The following is a 20032-nucleotide window of genomic DNA, read 5'->3' on the forward strand; positions in this document are numbered from 1 at the left end:
GAGAGAGAGAGAGAAAACAAAAATAAAAAATTTAAGAAGTGAGAAATAATCTCTTCAAAATATGATTTTAACAACAAAAAAAATCATCTCTTAAAGAGACAATTTCAAAAAATAATAATAATAATAAAAATAAAACCAAGTGAGAAATCGTCTGTTAAAGAGGAGATGTCCACTATATATGTGTGTGTGAGAGAGAGAGAGAGAGAAAGAGAAATTCTCCCTTAAAAAAAAAAAGACTTATCTTTATTTGGTGTAACTACTTGAGCCAGAGAGAGGAAACTTTCACATCTGATTTTGAAGGGGGGCATCCCACTTTTTTTTAGTACCCAAAGTTTTGATACATTTCGAAATCGAGAAATCTCTATCGGAGCCGGTGCTATACGAGAACAATTAGACGATCTGGATTTGCGAATTATTATAGATTATTCATTGGTAGAATGGAAAGAATTAGGGGAAGAAGGGCCCACAGGTAATGAATGGGAAGATCGAAAAATTGGAAGAAGAAAGGATTTTTTGGTTAGACGCATGGAATTAGCTAAGCATTTTATTCTAACAAATATATATTTCCACACCACAAAAGTGAGACATTCTCACTTAAAATCAAATAATAATAATAATAATAATAGAGAAAAACAAGAAACTCAATTGAGAAATTATTTATTACTTATATATATTGTATAAAAAAATCCCTCATTTGATATTGTAGGGGGATGGTGTAAAAATCCTGTAAAAAATAAAGCAATTATAGTAATGGAAAAAATCCATGAATGACAAGTTTACTTACGCTAAGATACTTAAGATTAAAAATTTCATATGGAAGGAGGTCATCTTTTTTCCCGTGTTAGCAATTACCTGGAGCTCGTGAGGGGCGCTCAAAACGTTTAACCTCGAAACGTGCGGCGAGTGAAAGAAACGTATCGGAGGAAAAGCCGAAACCATACCTCCCTCCATCTTCCCCCAAATCTTATAATAGAAAGAAACCTTTTGCTTCGTTCACCTGTTATATCGCGCGTCCCTTCTAAAACCTTCCATATTTCTTGTCCCAGAAACCAACCCTAATTCCACCAGTCATCATCCATTTCTAACCCTAGCCCCAAGATTCCAAGATAATCTGTATAAAAGACCTCAGCTAAAGCACTCTTTGCGGTTTGTCTGGTTTCAACTCGCATCAGATTGTTCCATTTCTGCGAGTAATTTTTTATTATTGGATCGGAGGCTGCTTCGCCGTTGGATTTCCGATCGCTTGTTTTGGATTGGGGAATCGGTGGAGAGATCAGGGTTTTGCTGGAAATGGGCAGTCAGAAGAAGAGGAATTTTCAAATAGAGGCGTTCAAGCATCGGGTGGTGGTGGATCCCAAGTACGCCGACAAGACTTGGAAGATATTGGAGCATGCAATCCATGAGATATATAATCACAACGCTAGTGGTCTTAGTTTTGAAGAGCTTTATAGGTTTGGTTTTGTTTTTTAATTGCTTGTTCCAAGTCAATTCAATTCATATTTTTCTATGATTTTTTTTTTTCATAATTGTTCCATAATCGATCCATATTTCTCTTTGCTGTTTGAAATTAATTATTTATTTGTTTGGCGATTAAGGTAGTGATGTTCTGGATTTTCATCGAGTCGTATATGTTTGGTGGAAATTGTTGTAGATTTTAACCCTAAACCTAGGGGTGCTTTAGTTCAATTAAAGCGTACAAGAAGTGGGTGGAATCGTTTGCTTTTGCTTTGTTCCCTGGGAATCTGTTTTGGTGGTTTTTTTTTAGCATGTGGGATCATCAGTGGAGTGTCATACACGCCCTTAATGATTGGAGTTTTCCTCTGCATATACACTGATGAAGTTATTATTTCCATTTTTTTATTTTGGCAGATTGTTTTAAATCCACTATTATTGTGACAGCAATGGTTATGTGTTGAATTGCATTTATGCTACGCAATAGCACATTATTTCTATCTTAATCGTGTTTCATTAGTTAGTAATATTGTTAGGATCAGAACTTGGTGCCTGTGTCTAGTCTTTTGAGCCCAGAAATGTAAGGTTTGAGACCATGTGATGTAGTGACACTTCTATTGTTAAGGGAATGTCGGAAATTACTTTTACCCAATAGTAAGGTAAGAGGGTCATATTTATGGTGCATATTTATGGTGGAGGGCTAGTAGAAGTGCCCTACACTGGTTTGCTACTTGATTTAGGTATTCATCATAACTGAGACCTGTTGCACAACGCATATTGATGGTGGAATGGGCTGATTTGTATTTATATGCTTTTATACCCAAATCAAGTGAAGCAATATCTTGGCATGAGTTGTCTCAAATATCTGATGTTGCTTTGACGTGTTGCAATGCATATTACTGATGTGTGATGCAATAGAACATTTGGCTATCAAGTATGATTCTATTGCCCTTACAAAAATTAAATGGAAAATCAGTGACACTTGATGATGGATTTTTAGTTAATATCTTAATTATGAACTCTCTGGGGATAGTGACAACTATTTATATTCAAAATTCAATTTGTATTGTAATAAACTAACATGAAAGTGCTATCTTTTAATTTAACCAGTACACTATCTGCATTTATCTGTTTTAATATACATTTTCATTTTTCTTATCTTTCAATTTTTTATGCACAGTAAAGTTTAGGACTCAATCTCAGTTGCCTAGCAGCCTAAGTCATCCTGTGCACACCTGAGTCCTCATGTATCCCTATGTGAACAAATGCTCACCAATTATGAAATTTCATTCTGCGAAGAGTTAATATGTCCCAAGAATTAGGAAATGGTATGGATAATATGCTAAAACAAGTCTCTGTGATTTTGGGGATCTTGTGGAATCACAACATATACCTTCATTTTTATTGAGGAGTTGATTTTGTTAAGTGCTGAGGATAATCTACTAACTAAAGCTGTAGATAGTAAAGTGAGTGTCTTCAATTTCAGGAACTGTGTGGTTTCAGAACACATGTTTCCATTCATATCGAGTTGTTGATTTCATTAGTAAATTTGTAGGCAATCCTATTTTTATTATATATTTCCTGTTGTTGATAATGTAGAGGTTGATGAAGATACTTTCAAATTTTTTCATTAAAGTAATGAAAATGCTTTTATTGGCAGGAAAAATCAGATGGTGAACATTCAAGCTTAAAACTTTCTTTGACTGAGCTAGGATTCCATGGGGGCTTGATCTTTCTCTCTTGGATTTCATTGATGGTTGAGTTAGGCTTGGGGCGTGTAGCCCTTGTTTTTTTTTCTTTACTGTTCTTTTTCCTCTTTGCCTTTTGTGCTCTATGTATGCTTTCTGTGTACTTGGTTTGTGCCCCCTTTTATTAGGTCTGCCCTTTTATATATTTTTCCTTGTCTATAATAAAAAGAAATCCATTAATTTTTCAAAAAATGCCATTTTAATGAATAGGACTTACAAGATGGTTTGACCCAATGCTTTTGTTTAATTCTGAAATGGCAATTTTTAAAGTTCATAGTTCTAAATCTTGGATTTTTTTTTTTTTTTGTTCATTTCAAACTGCTCAATTGGATTCAGTACTAGAATGTTAGATCTCACTTCCAGCTTTTCACAACTTCATTTCCAGTACTTAAAGTTTACAATACTACCATTTTTCTAGTCATTTTCAATAGAGTTTTATAAAACAATTCCCTTTCTAGGTTTTTTTGTTTCTTAAGTGGGCCATTAGGAAATGAAGCTTGGCAGTAATATTGAATTTTTAAGATGATATATTGCTAAAATTGTGAAAACTTAATGTAGATGATATCGTACAATACATTTTTTAAATGTGGAATGATTTTAAGTGTATTTTACTAGACATGTGATAAACAATATATATGATATGTGTGCATTTGACATTCTTTTAAATAGTTTTTAAGAGACAAAGTTTTAACCTTTTTTTTGCCTTTATACTATTGTCTTTTTTTTTATAGACTATATTGTTGTATATAAATACATTATTGGTAATTTTTCTTTTCTTTTCTTTATAATGTTGTGCAGAAGGCACTTTAAAGTTAAAAAATTTAAACTTTAGAAACTCTGTTTGTTTGCTTTCCCTCCATCCATTATAAAAGATTTTCCTTCCTTGTGGCAATTAAGTTTTGATGTAAATTTTACTCTATTTTTTCTCATGTTTTTAAATTAAAGATCTTTTTCTTCCTTTTGAGAAATGGGACCCATTGGTGGGGTTAATGATGAACTTGGTAGTTGGAGCTTCAAACATGCCATATAGGCATATATGTCCATACAAATATATTGATTGTTTGTACATGCTCATAATTCCTTTTCTTTTGTTTGAAATATTGGTCAGGAACTTGGAACTTTTGGATAATGGTAATGCATACACATGGTGCATTCTTGCGCATACATTTCTTTATTTTTTTCTTTTTAACTTCTAATATTTGAAACTTACCATAAATGCTAGCATTGACTAATATGATGCAGGATGCAGCTGACCGGATATGACATGTGATTAGAGAAATTTGAAAACAATACATGATATAATTACTAATTAACTACTAATGTAACTAACCATGATGCCCTTAGGTCTCAGCTTTTTAAATAATATAACTAATGACTTTTTTTACTTCTTACTTCAATTTATGCCTGGCTGTAGCTATTCGGTTATTATTGAGAACTTCTGCTGCTGTCGATCTGTGGTTTCGCAGCAGTGTTCTCTGGCAATGAACCAGAGGTTCAGACTTCAAGCCTCCCTGGTATTCAAGTAATGTATGATAGAGGGCAGATCCATATCAGCCAATTTTTACTTCGCTGGCTGTCTGGATAAATGCCTTTCTATTCACATGGATTCCCCTTCTGCATTATGAAAAGGGAAAAAAAGCAGTTATCGAGAACTTTTCTTGATTTATTTTGCTCCTTTCAAAGATTTATAGTTTCATGCACACCATCGATGCTCGCAAATTCCCTGGCTAATCAAGTTCATTGGCTCTTCCATGTACCAGATTGTCTGAATATCATGTAGACTTTTCATGGGTTTTTTGACATTTATAACACTCCATGTTTGGTGATTATTTGCTGCAAATAACTTTTAAATTTCATCATACTGTCTCTTTCACTCTCTTCTCTTTGTTCAGGATTTTGTTTTTGATATCCTAATTTTGAATCTTTTTTACCTGATGTTTTAACTTCGGTATGTTTCAGGAATGCTTACAATATGGTACTGCACAAATTTGGTGAGAAGCTGTACTCAGGGCTGGTTTCAACTATGACTTCACATCTCAAAGACATATCAAAGTTTATAGAGGCTGCTCAGGGAGGTTTGTTTCTGGAGGAGCTGAATAGAAAGTGGGCAGATCATAACAAGGCATTGCAAATGATACGAGACATACTAATGTACATGGACAGGACTTTCATACCAAGTACTCATAAAACCCCTGTTCATGAGCTTGGGCTGAATCTGTGGAGGGACAACATTATCCACTCCAGCAAAATCCAAACAAGGCTACTAAATACACTCCTTGAACTAGTACTCAGAGAACGTAATGGTGAAGTCATAAACCGTGGACTGATGAGGAATATAATTAAAATGCTAATGGATTTGGGTTCTTCTGTCTATCAGGAAGACTTTGAAAAGCCTTTCCTTGAGGTTTCAGCTGATTTCTACAGGGTTGAGTCTCAGAAGTTTATTGAGTGCTGTGATTGTGCAGACTACCTGAAGAAAGCTGAGAGACGGCTAAACGAAGAAATGGAAAGGGTATCCCAGTACTTGGATGCCAAGAGTGAAGTCAAGATCACTAATGTGGTGGAGAAGGAGATGATTGCAAACCACATGCTGAGGCTAGTTCATATGGAGAACTCAGGTTTGGTAAACATGCTTCTTGATGATAAATATGATGACCTAGGAAGAATGTACAACTTGTTCCGCCGTGTTCCAAATGGCCTTTCAACAATACGAGAGGTGATGACCTCTCATATCAGGGACACTGGTAAGCATCTTGTTACTGATCCTGAAAGGTTGAGGGATCCTGTAGAATTTGTTCAACGCCTCTTGGATGAAAAAGATAAGTACGATAAAATCATAGGCTCATCATTTAACAATGACAAAACATTCCAGAATGCTTTGACTTCCTCTTTTGAATACTTCATTAATTTGAACCCTCGTTCTCCTGAGTTCATTTCATTATTTGTGGATGACAAACTCCGCAAAGGCCTGAAGGGGGTTAGTGAGGAGGATGTGGAGATTATCCTTGATAAGGTGATGATGCTGTTCCGCTACTTGCAGGAGAAAGACGTATTTGAGAAGTATTATAAACAGCATTTAGCAAAACGACTCCTGTCTGGAAAAACTGTTTCTGATGATGCAGAGAGAAGTCTGATAGTTAAGCTCAAGACAGAGTGTGGGTACCAATTTACTTGCAAATTAGAAGGCATGTTTACCGACATGAAAACCTCTCAGGATACCATGCAAGGATTTAATTCAGCCCATGGTGCTGACTTAGGAGATGGCCCTACGCTGGCTGTCACCGTTTTGACAACAGGGTCTTGGCCTACTCAGCCCAGCGTCACCTGCAACCTGCCTACTGAAATGTTGGCTCTCTGTGAGAAGTTCCGGTCATATTACCTTGGGACCCATACTGGTCGGAGATTGACCTGGCAAACTAACATGGGAACAGCTGATATAAAAGCAACTTTTGCTAAGGGCCAGAAGCATGAGCTACACGTGTCCACTTACCAAATGTGTGTTCTTATGCTGTTTAACAATGCTGATCGGCTAAGCTACAAGGAGATTGAGCAGGCAACAGAGATCCCTGCTTCAGATTTGAAGAGGTGCATGCAATCCATGGCTTGTGTAAAAGGTAAAAATGTTCTTCGGAAAGAGCCCATGAGCAAAGATATTGGTGAAGATGATGTATTTTTCGTTAATGACAAATTCACTAATAAACTCTATAAGGTGAAGATAGGAACTGTAGTTGCACAAAAGGAAACAGAGCCTGAAAAACAGGAAACGAGGCAAAGAGTAGAGGAGGATAGGAAGCCACAGATTGAGGCTGCCATAGTGAGGATCATGAAATCGAGGAGGGTACTGGATCATAACAATCTTATTGCTGAGGTGACAAAGCAGTTGCAGTCTCGGTTCCTGGCCAATCCTGTAGAAATTAAAAAACGGATCGAGTCCCTTATTGAACGTGATTTCTTGGAGAGAGACAATGTGGATAGGAAGTTGTACCGATACCTTGCCTGAAGAAACAGCTAGGAAGTTGTAATGATATCTTGCCTGATGAAGCAGCTCGAGCAGATTGTTCGGCTCTTGTTGGAAAGGTAGCTTTGACAACTGGTTTGTACCTTATTTGGTTAGTGAAAAATTGTTCTTTAATTTCTGCAAGCTCCAATTGGTTTCAATGAATCATATCCGTTTATTTCTGCTCCCTTTAGAGATGTTGGCTTCCCATCTGTTTGCTTTTCAGTAATTGCCTCACCTATAAGAACAAACTCTTCCAGTTAGAGCTACTGCCGAGATCCGGATGGCTAAGAGTTCAAGAAATCTTGATTGAAATGTGCAGCCCTTCAAAGGTTCTACCATTTTCTTTCTTTTTAAACGGTTAAGATTAAACAATGAGGATTATTTTTCATAGATTGTTCAAAGAAACCAGATACCAAAAGAGGACTCGTTTACAGTGAAATAGAATAAACCTTCCATTTTCATTGTTCTTGCATTCTCTTATATCCCAGTCGAATATTCGGGATTCCGAGAATTTCAATCCCGCATGATGCATCACAATCCTCCACCATTTGATACAATACCGCCTTTCTACCCCAACGCCCTGCTATATTTCCATACTTTCCCACGATGACTCACCCTCCCAGTGGCAATTATTTATCAAGTCCATCATTGAGAGGCTTCTGACTACAGATAGGCCCTAAATAGATTGATTTTGGGCTAGAGAACCCACCTACAATCTCGTTTAGGACACTGATATAATAATCCTAAGTTAATATGCATGAGATATAGTAATTGTGAGTTAATATATGACATATATGTGTCATATGAATCATCAATTTATTCTTTTTATTAATTTTTTTTTCACATTTTTTATACTACTTATTTTATAAAACAAATAAATTGATTAAAAAAACTAAATTTGTAGTTCAAAAGAAAAGAAAAAAAAACACTAAGAAAATAAGTATAAAACACACCATATATATATATATATATATAATTTAATATACACAAATGGTTTTGTCATAATATATTAGTTTTTATATATAAATTATAAATATACAATTATGAGTATTACTAACAAAGAAATAAAAAATTACTTATTAAAGATAAATTGTAAAAGTATTTTCAAATAATATAAAACATGTGAGAGGTTTTATATATTTTTAATATAATTTTCAGTTTAAATAGATATTAAAAATTAAAAAAATATATATATTTTTATTTATTATTTATTTTACATATCAAATACAAGTAGAAGTATCTTATCCTACAGTCCTCTCCAACCAATCAAATATAGGTAGAAGACAAATGCGCAATGGGGGTCAAGAAGAGCATGGGTAAGAAGCATGGTTTTGATCACATCTTTTGAGCCTTTTTGGTGTTTTGTGTTAAGGTGCGAAGATGAGCAGGCCTTGAGAAATCAAGGCAATAGCAAGGGCTGGAGCCTGGAGCCTGGAGGCATTTGGAACCTATCAAACACAATTCGCTTGCCTGTGATCACGATTATGCTGAAGGTGCAACCTCTTGCAAGTTGCAACAACCCAAGCGTAAGCATTTCCAATCCAACACAAACGACCTAGGGAGCACCTTAATGATCTCCCATGCCTGCTGCAATGGAGGTGACGTCACACCTGAGGTGACCTCTGATAAGGGTATGCCGCCCATGCCATCTCACAACAAGACCATGACAATCACTCTTAAAGCGACCTTACTTATAAAAGCTGATGAAAAAAGGCGTGTGACGAAAGAGAGGGAAGTAAAGGTATTGAGGAATCTATTACAGTTTTTGGCCACTTGAAAGTTATTATTGAAGAGACGACTTTGATAATTTTCATATCAATCACCATATATTGAAATAAAAAATTAGATTTATACTTAAAAATATCTTTTGAAAAAAATACTTTTGTAATTACTTTTCATAATATATATATATATATATATATATATATATATATAAATACAATTTCAATGTTTTCTTTTCTTTTCTTTTCTTTTTTTTAAAGAAAATAATGGCTTTTTTTTTTTTTTTAATGAAGGTTGTCATTTTAAAAACCAACTTAGGTGTAAATTGATTTTTTTTATTAAAAATAAAATAGTAAATATTAAAATATAAATAATTTACATTAAATTTGTTTTTAAAAACAAACTTTGTTGAAGACTTAATTATTTATAAATACTCAAATTTCATTAACGGGTGTTACTTTCTTAGACAATTTCCTTAAACATTGATTTTATTTTATTTTTATTAACATTGACCATTTTAAAATTATTTTTATTTAATTTTCTTATCAAGACATAATTTTTACTCAAGATATATAGTCTTTTTAATTAAAAGCATTACTTTAAAAGACAACTTTCTCATATATCAAAGTTATTTGTTCAAGAAAACTTTATTTTATCTTAAGTTTAGGTGATTTTTATTAAAGTATCATGTAAAGTGTTACTTTAAACAACTTCCTTGTACATGGAAGTTGGTATTAACCAAATGCCAATTGAGTCGACACCTTCCAAAATAGTAGTAATACTATTTTGTCCAAAATAAATCCAAAATAATAGTTTAGATTTTTATTCGTCCCTCATTAAAAAGATATGTACCCTTATTCACTTCAAAACAGTAATATAGTACGTATCATCTCTTATTTATTTTTCTTTCACTTTGTGCTCGCTTGTAGTATGTGCTTAAGATCCCTTTTTATTTAGCCATTTGTTACATCCCTTAGTGGTCCACTATTACTCGACTTGTCATTGATTTTTGAGCCATTTTATGGAGACCATTAGAGAGAGTTTTTGTAGATCCTGATATGACTTTTAGTGGCCCTTAGGTTTAGTCTAGTTTTGTTTATTTGTTCATTGGCCTTTTAAAAAGGCCATTTTGTTCTTTTGTGGGGGATTTTTCTTTTTTCTTTGGAGGTGAAAGCTCGTTCTGCATTTTGGGTGAGAAAGAGAGGTAGAGAAAATATTTTAGACTGAGAAAATAAAGGTTATGCTTAATTAAGAAAAACACCCAAAAGTGGGGGGGAGGGGGGGTGAATTGGGTTTTTTAAAAAAACTTTTTCAACACAACAAGTTCAAGCACAATATAAACAAAAATAAAGAGATAGAGTTAGAGAATTCAAACTCGGGTTTTATAGTGGTTCGACACTTCCTTACCTACATCCACTCTTCTCAATCTCCTAACCGAGTGAGGGTTCCACTAACTTAAAGCTTCAACCAAGCTTCCAATCTTCTTACACTTGGATTCCGGTTCCAATGGGCTCTTACACAATCTCTTCAAGATTCAAACCTCTTGAAGGCTTTAACACTTAGTTTTTACAAGAATGAATCCCTCAACCTAGCTCAAAGATAGCTCAAATACAAAACATAGCTAGGATGACTCACAAGGGTGCACTAAAGGATATATAAGTGATGATTTAATGCACTATGAAAGAAATGAGAGCTTTTAGGCTAAGAACAGGTAGGTAGACAATTGATTGCAAGTGTTCTCTATGTAATAGATGAAGTGGAGCTCTCAATTTATAGGTTTCTAAGCTCGGGAGCCAAAAACAGCAACAGGTAGCCTCGACCGATCGAGCTAGGGGTCGACCGGTTCACTAGTCGTTGGAGCATTTAATGCTTTGGCAAGTTACCGTTGCCTCGATCGAAGGTCGACCGAATCTCGACTAGGAAGGGGTGAACCTCAACCGGGAAGAGAAATCTATTAGATGAGAGAGTGTTTTTGGCACTCCTTGACCGGACCTCGACCGAACAAGGGTAACTGGTCGACCGGTTCGTTAGAGCCTCAACAGGTTAAGCCTTTTGGCCTAAAAAACCTTTCTTTTTCAATTCCTTTCTTTTCTAACACTTATGCAAGGTCTTTCGGTGAATTAATATGCCAATTTTAAAACGTTTTACCTAAGGTACATTTGATCAAACTCAGGTTTTAATGAAATCAAAGTTTTAAAGGATAAACCGAGTTTTCTAAAATGCATGAAACAGTATGAAAATCCTTAGTGCACCTATGCATTCATCTTACATTTGTTTCCTATGATCAAAAGTCTTCCAAAAGTCTCGATCTTGTATCCATTTGGTCCTTTGATGAATTTTTGAATTTATACCTGAGATTCTTTACCATTCAAATCAATTAGTCACTTAACCATGGTTTGTTATCATCAAAACCCGATTAGGATAACCCTTGGGCTAACAATCTCCCCATTTTTTATGATGACAAACCTCGATTATCTAGGAGAAAAAGAAATCTCACCCTCAAACCCATCATGGATCAATCGATTTGAAATTTATGAATTTAAAACCAAGATAATCAGGACATACGAATTTTCAATAGGAAACAATGCAAATCATGAAAATAGCATATCATATATAGTAAAGTCAAATGTACACGAAACAAAGCTAATCTATGATAATGACATGCATGTATAGGTCTCCTAGATCCTAAATATCTTTTCCCCTTTGGCAACATAAAAAAGAAATGAAGGGGGTCTCGATGAAATCAAGGCTGAAGAGGTGAAAACACGAAGTGGAGGTAAGCCATCATCTCCTCATGTTGACTCTCCTAGCGACTCTCAATACTTTGCTGGAGATGCTTAAATGTAGCCTACTGCTGATCCATATGCTCCTCTATACGCTCAAATCTCTACTGCAGATGCTTAAACTTGGAGGTGAAGCCTGTTTGATACTAATCCATGCGATCCTCCATAAAACAGAATCGAGTATCACTGACTACTACAAGCTCCTCCATACGAGTGCCAAGTGAACTGATCTGAGTAGATAAATCTGTCTAAGGCGCATGATCAGGAGTGTGAGGTGCCTGAAATGGTATCTCTGTGTGAGGAAGCTAAGTAAATGATGGTTGAGAGGATGGTCCCGCTGTGTAAGTCGGCTCAAACGTCATAGGCTCAAACAACATAGGCTTAGAGAATGTGGCCTCAAACTGAATACCCTCTGACTTGGGTAGAGGAGGAATATCAAGCTCGGGCCCTCTCTGCTCAAAGTCTCTCTGAGGGTCTAACCCACCCTCCATCTCTCTGATCTCGGCCTTTTCCTCTACTCCGGGATGCATTTGTCCCTGTCCCCGGGCTTGTGCTGGTGGTCGCTCAGCTCTCCTAATCCAGGAACTATCGGGGGCCTTCTCAAACTTCATCCGCCCCAGGGATTACTCATCATAAGTGTCATAAATGGTAGGGGCCTTGAAGTCCGTCTCTCTGCTCGAATCAACCTTGACATCCTTGAATACTCTAGTAAGGAAGTGGTCGTAGGGGAATACTCGGGTTATGCTCTCGTATCATGATATCATGTGCATCATCATCAGATACTCCACTTGAATTCGTCTCCCCCTTATAATCAAGTCTATGAGGAATGCCTCAAGATACGAGGCCTCATCTCGGTGTCCTCCTCGTGGCAATAGGATGGAGCAGATCATGTGATGAAGGACTCGGCTAATCACGGTCAGACTATGTGCCGATGGTTTGGCCATCCCCTGGGCGTCTGTAAGACCGCACATCTTCTAAATAGCCTCTCTAGGCTCGAAACCCGACACCGTGGGCCAAACCTTGGATTCATACACCCTGAGTCCAACTGAAGGGATGTCGAAAATGCGACAAATGCTCTCCGGGCTCAACCTAATCTCAACACTTCTAATGATCGAAGTGATCGATCCACCAAGTCCATATGTCACTCGTGAATAGAATGCACACACCAGAGTCGGGAAAATTGGCTCAAAAATCGTCACTACTGGCAACCATCCCATCCGTCCAAAGAGTCCCTCAAACCTGAAATACTGAAATTGGGAGAAATTGATACTTCTCCTTGGAACTACTTTCCTCTAAGCAAACTTTTACTTGTATCTCTAATAGTCCTCTACTAAACTGAAGAATGTAGTGTCATACCTCGCCTTTTAGCAAGCCTCCATCTGATCAGGCTGAGATGACTTGGCGGGGCGCTTGCCCTGCGCCCTAGAGGTTGTCGTCTCCCTCCTAGGAGCCAGCAAAATAACAGAAGAAAAAGAGACAAGGCTGGTAGAGAGAGAAGAGAACACAACCAAGAGAAAATGAACCCAGACAAAAGCCCTAAGTGCGCGAAAATGGAGCTGAAGTTGGCTAAGGCACGCAGATACCAGAGAGCTCGTCCCAAATCTGAAGCCCTAGGTCCCAAATCCAAATCCCTAGCCTCCAAAAATCAATCTGAAACCCTTAAAAAGTTGCAATGGTGTCAAAAATCACTTTTGGGCAGCTGAAACGGCACAAACCTTGAAGAACCAGAGGGAACAAGTGAAAAAATGAGGCGCGGAAGGGATTTTGAAAACGACACCCCGATGAACCGGTCGATCGGCTCCCTAACCAGTCGACCGCTTGGTCAATGGTCAACGCGATCAATGTTTCGATTTTTGTGCATTTTCTCGTCTCATGATCCTCGCCCCTACCATTTTCAGTTGAAATCCCCAATTTTTTATGTCCAATGCCAAGGGAATTTTGATTTTTGGTCCAAATTTGACCATTTTCCTAAGTGTATTTCTATATGATGCATATGATATGAAATTCATGCAATCATAATGTATATTCAACAAGAATTCATCAAGCAATCATTTGATCATAAAGAAATCACCCCTAGTTGTCTTCTAATATCAACAAATTGTTCTTCACTTAGAGGTTTTGTAATATATCGACAAGTTGATATTTTGTACTTACAAATTCAAGTGTAATGTCACCCTTTTATGCATGGTCTCTAAGAAAATAGTGTCTAATCTCTATATGCTTAGTCCTAGAGTGTTACACGGGATTTTTTGAAATGTTTATGGCACTAGTGTTATCACATTTAATAAGAACATGCTCAAAAGACAAATTAAAATCACTAAGTGTTTATTTCATCCAAAGAATTTGTGCATAACACAAACCGGCTGCTATGTAAGAGTGTTGCACAGGATTTTTTGAAATGTTTATGGCACTAGTGCTATCACATTTAATAGGAACATGCTTAAAAGACAAATTAAATCCACTAAGTGTTTGTTTCATCCAAAGAATTTGTGCATAACACAAACCAATTGCTATGTATTTGGCTTCCACCGTTGATGAAGCTACCAAATTTTGCTTCTTACTATGCCATGAAACAAGTGAGTGTCCTAGGAAATGACAAGTACCACTAGTGTTTTTCCTTTCAACTTTACAACCAGCAAAGTCGACATTCGAGAATCCAATTAATTCAAAGTTATCACCCTTAGGATACCATAGGCCTATGTCCATTGTCCCTTTCAAATATCTAAGAATTCGTTTTACAACACTTAAGTGAGATTCTTTAGGACAAGATTGAAATCTATCACATAAGCATACACTATACATGATGTCGGGTCTACTAGCGGTCAAATATAACAAAGAACCTATCATGCCTCTATACATAGTTGAGTCAATAGATTTATCTTTCTCATCTTTATCAAGCTTGATGGATGAGCTCATTGGAGTCTTCATTGTTTTGGCTTCTTCCATGTTGAACCTGTTGAGAAGATCGCTTATATACTTTGCCTGATTGATGAAGGTTCATTCCTTTAATTGCTTGATTTGAAGTCCAAGGAAGAAGTTGAGTTCCCCCATCATACTCATTTCGAACTCACTATGCATGCATTTAGAAAATTCTTCACAAAGAGAGACATTAGTAGCTTCAAAGATGATATCATCAACATATATTTGCACAAAGAGCATATCATTTTCTTTGGTCTTTATGAAAAGAGTTGTGTCAATTTTTTCCATTTTAAAACCTCTTTTCAAAAGAAATTTACTCAATCTTTCATACCATGCTCTAGGTGTTTGCTTCAAACCATAAAGTGTCTTTTTAAGTTTAAAAACATGATTAGGAAAGTTAAAACTTTGAAAACCGGGTGGTTGTTCAACATATACTTCTTCATTTATAAATTCATTTAAGAAAGTGCTTTTGACATCCATTTGATATAAAACAAAGTCTTTAAAACATGCAAAGGCAAGTAGCATCCTAATGGCTTCCAATCTAGCTATGGGAGCAAATGTTTCTTCATAATCTATCCATTTTTCTTTATTAAAACCTTGGGCTACCAATCTTGCTTTATTTCTAATGATTATGCCATTTTCATCAATTTTATTTCTAAAGACCCATTTAGTTCCAATAACACTTTGATTTGAAGGTATTGGCACTAATTCTCATACTTCACTTCTTTCAAATTGATTTAACTCTTCTTGCATAGCAATAATTCAATTTTCATCAACTAGAGCATCATTTATATTTTTAGGTTCAATTTAAGAGATAAAAGCAAGATTATTGTAAATATTTCTAAGAGATGATCTAGTTCTTACCCCACTAGATGGATTACCTATAATTTGATCTTGTGGGTGGTTGATGACAAACTTCCAATCTTTAGGAAGGTCTTAGTTTGATTCACCTTGCACTTGTTGAGGAGGGAGTAGTGCCAATGGTGATTCTTCTTTCTTGGGATCCTCTCCAATTTCTTCTTGTTGCCTTCTATCTTCAATTTGTAATTTTTCCATGGAGGTCTCCAAGCCTAAATCATCACCAAAACTCTCTCTTTCTTAGAGATAATTGTTAGATTCATAAAAAATAACATGGATGGACTCCTCTACAACCATGGTTCTTTTGTTAAAAACTCTAAAGGATTTACTTGAAGTTGAGTAACCAGGAAAAATTCCAACATCCAATTTTGCATCAAATTTTCCAAGATTGTCTTTGGTGTTTAATATAAAGCATTTGCACCCAAAGACTTTGAAATAGCTAATGTTGGGTTTCTTGTTTTTCCAAAGCTCATAGGGAGTTTTCTTAAGAATAGGCCTCAATAATATTCTATTTAAAACTTAACAAGAGATGTTAACCGCTTCAGCCTAAAAATATTGTGGTAAATTGTTTTCATTTAGCATGGTTCTAGCCATTTCTTGAAGAATTCTATTTTTCCTTTCAACTACCTCATTTTGTTTAGGAGTTCTAGGAGCTGAAAAATTGTGGTTAATACCATGCTCATTGCAATAGTCTTCAAAATCAATATTTTCAAATTCTCTCCCATGATCACTTCTTATACAAGTAATTGTAAAACCTTTTTCATTTTGAGCCTTGTTACAAAACTTTGAAAACTCATAAAATGCTTCATTCTTTTGACTTAAAAACAAGACCCAAGTGTATCTAGAGAAGTCATCCACAATAACATATGCATAAGATTTTCCTCCAAGACTTGGTATCCTAGAGAGACCAAATAAATCCATATGCAACAACTCAAGAGGCCTAGTTGTTGAAATGAAATTTTTGTTTTTAAAAGAATTTTTTATTTTCTTTCCCATTTGACAAGCTTCATAAACTTTGTCTTTTTGAAAATTTATTTTGGGAAAGCCTCTAACAAGTTCGTCTTTGTTGAGTTGGGAAATGAGGTCCATGTTAGCATGTCCCAACCTTCTATGCCACAACCAACTTTGATCACGCATGCTTGAAAAACATCTATCACGGCCATCATATTTTGAAATATTTATAATATAAACATTATCACATCTATGGCCCATGAAGATGCTTTTATCATTTTGAATATCTTTGATGATACAATGAGATGCTTCAAAAATGACTTTAAAACCTTTATCACAAAGTTGATTAATGCTTAAAAGATTATGTTATAAACCATCCACTAATAAAACACTTTCAATAAGAGAGGATGTGTCATTACCAATGTTGCCTTGACCAATGATCCTTCATTTTGCATTGTCTCCAAAGGCAACGTATCCTCCATTTCTCTTTGTAAGGAAAACAAACTTGGATTCATTCCTAATCATGTGTCTTGAGCATCCACCATCCAAGAACCACTTATCCTTCTTTGAACCCTACAAAATAAAATTCAAGTTGATTTAGGTACCCATATCTTTTTGGGTTCTTGAGGGTTAGTAACCTTAGATTTCTCAATCCAAACCTTTTTAACTTTAACATTTGAATTCTTTTGAGAACCATTTCTTAAGGGACATGTGCTACTAATATGTCATCTTCTTCCACAAAAGTTGCAAGTAGTAGAAGGACTTGCACTTGAGGATTCTTTTACAAAATAGTTTTAAAATACTTTTGATTTTTTTAGGATTTGAATCCTAGCCCTTGTTTGTCAAAAACACATTTTTTGCTAGTTAAGGTCATTTCAAAATATTTTTGTCTACAAGAAAAAATTGAAAGAGAGGAAGTCAACCATTCATTTTTCTTTTTCAAAATTTCATTTTCACTTCTCAAAATCTCATTTTCTTTTTCAAGATGAGTTTTAGATATTTCAACAATTGAAAATTTTTCTTTCACTTCTTCAAGTTCTTTTTCTAGTTCTTGAATTTTATTTTTAAGAGAATTATTTTTCAAACTAAGTTTTTCAAAATCCTCATATAATTCTTCAAAAACATCATGCATACCTTCATCACTAAAGTTAGAATTTACCTCATTAAGATCATTTATTGCCATGAAGCACATGTTTGCCACTTCTTTCTCATTTTCTTCTTCGGAAGATTCTTCACTTTCACTCCAAGTGGCCATCATTGCCTTTTTCATTCTTCTCTTGGCTTCACTTTTGTAGAAAGGACAATCATATTTGATGTGTCCTGATTTTTTGCATTTAAAACACACCAAATCTCTTTTCCCTTCCCATTTCTCCTTGTCACCATGAGATGAGGATTCCTTTCTAGAAAGGTCTTTTCTAGAGGTGAACTTTCTTCCTCTAAACCTTTCACTCCTCATGTATTCATTAAGCTTTCTTGTGATGAGGGGTAAATCATCATCTTTTTCACTTAGTTTTTCTTCTTCAACATCTTCTTCTTCCTTGGTTATAGCTTTGAGAGCTATACTCTTCTTCTTTTTGTCTTCACCCTCTTGTAACTTCTTTGCCAAGTTAATCTCATATGTCATCAATGACCCTATGAGATCTTCCATAAGTAGCTTAGTCAAGTCTTTTGCTTCTTGAATTGCGGTGACCTTAGTATGCCACTTTGATGGGAGTGACCTCAATATCTTCATCACCTTCTCGGATTCCTTATAGGTTTTTCCCAAAACTTCAAGACCATTGACAATGTCGGTGAACCTAGTAATCATCTCAACAATAGTCTCATTTTCTTTCATTGAAAACAATTCATAGTTATGAACAAGTAAATTAATTTTTTACTCTTTCACTTGATTTGTTCCTTCATGAGTTATCTCAAGTAATCTCCAAATTTCTTTGGTTGATTTGCATTGACATATTCTATTATATTCATTTCTATCCATAGCACATTGCAAAGTAAAAACAGCTTTAGCATTTAATTAAAAATTTCTTCTATCAAGCTCATTCTATTCTTGCTTGGGTTTTGGAACCAAGACTCCATCAACTAGTTTAGTTGGAAAAGTTGGGCCATCTTCAATGACGTCCCATAAGTCTAAATCGGTTGATTATAAATACCAAGTCATTCTAGCTTTCCAATAGGGATAGTCGGTTCCCATAAAAAATGGAGCTCTATGTTTTCAAAAATTTTCAGTTTGAGATGAGCTTGATGGTATAGTCATTTTCTCTTAGACGAGTAAGTCTTAAGCAAGAAGTCTAGCTCTGATACCAATTGAGAAAATAAAGGTTATGCTTAATTAAGAAAAACACCCTAAAGGGAGGGGGGTGAATTGGGTTTTTTAAAAAAACTTTTTCAATACAACAAGTTCAAACACAATATAAACAAAAATAAAGAGATAGAGTTAGAGAATTCAAACTCGGGTTTTATAATGGTTCAACACTTCCTTGCCTACGTCCACTCTCCTCAATCTCCTAACCGAGTGAGGGTTCCACTAACTTGAAGTTTCAACCAAGCTTCCAATCTTCTTACATTTGGATTTCGGTTCTAATGGGCTCTTACACAATCTCTTCAAGATTCAAACCTCTTGAAAGCTTTAACACTCAGTTTTTACAAGAATAAATCCCTCAACCTAGCTCAAAGATAGCTCAAATACCAAACAAAGCTAGGATGACTCACAAGGGTGTACTAAAGGATATGAAAGTGATGATTTAATGCACTAAGAAAGAAATGAGAGCTTTTAGGCCAAGAACAGGTAGGTAGACAATTGATTGCAAGAACCAATAACAGCAAAAGGTAGCCTCGATTGGTCGACCGGTTCACTAGCTGTTAGAGCATTTAATGCTTTGGCAGGTTACCATTGCCTCGATCGGAGGTCAACCGAACCTCAACCAGACAATGGTAACTTATCAATAGCCGGTTGGCTAGAGCCTCGATCGGTTCAGCCTTTTGGCCCCAAAAACCTATCTTTTTCAATTCATTTCTTTTCTAACACTTAGGCAAGGTCTTTAGGTGAATTAATATGTCAATTTTAAAATATTTTTCCTAAGGTACACTTGATAAAACTCGGGTTTTAATGAAATCAAAGTTTTAAAGGATAAACCGAGTTTTCTAAGATGCATGAAACAGTATGAAAATCCTTAGTGCACCCATGCATTCATTTTTCATTTGTTTCCTATGATCAAAAGTCTTCTAAAAGTCTCGATCTTGTATCAATTTGGTCATTTGATGAATTTCTGAATTTATACTTGAGATTTTTTACCATTCAAATCAATTAGTCACTTAACCATGGTTTGTTATCATCAAAACCCGATAAAGAGAACCCTTGGGCTAACCTAAACATTGGGAATTTCTTAATTAAAGAAAGAAAGCTTGGGGAGGAAGAAAAAAAAAAAAAAAGAGGAGGAGGGAGGGGGGAGTGGAGAATGAGATAACTTGATGGGTTTTCTGACAAGGAGAAGAAAATAGCAAAGAACCAGAGGAAGAGAATAGGGTATTGATTAACACAATTCTCTGAGGTAAGCTCTTCACTATTACCCATATTTGGTTCTACTTTTCTTTCTCTCTTG

General features: G+C 35.6%; 1 protein-coding gene across 1 annotated transcript; it reads left to right on the forward strand.

Moving 5' to 3' along the window:
* Window positions 1–850: 850 nt before the first annotated feature.
* On the forward strand, window positions 851–7405 carry LOC117916460 (cullin-3A). Its single transcript, XM_034832518.1, has 2 exons — window positions 851–1451; window positions 5160–7405. The coding sequence occupies exons 1-2, from the start codon at window positions 1291–1293 to the stop codon at window positions 7198–7200; spliced, it is 2202 nt and encodes a 733-aa protein (XP_034688409.1). The 5' UTR covers window positions 851–1290; the 3' UTR covers window positions 7201–7405.
* Window positions 7406–20032: the final 12627 nt, after the last annotated feature.

The sequence above is a fragment of the Vitis riparia genome, chromosome 1 (genome assembly GCF_004353265.1).
Source record: "Vitis riparia cultivar Riparia Gloire de Montpellier isolate 1030 chromosome 1, EGFV_Vit.rip_1.0, whole genome shotgun sequence".
NCBI lineage: Eukaryota > Viridiplantae > Streptophyta > Magnoliopsida > Vitales > Vitaceae > Vitis > Vitis riparia.

Coding starts and splice junctions, on each gene's coding strand:
- LOC117916460 (XM_034832518.1), top strand. CDS start 1,291: ATGGGCAGTCAGAAGAAGAGGAATTTTCAAATAGAGGCGTTCAAGCAT. Junction 1,452..5,159: donor AGTTTTGAAGAGCTTTATAG/GTTTGGTTTTGT, acceptor GGTATGTTTCAG/GAATGCTTACAATATGGTAC.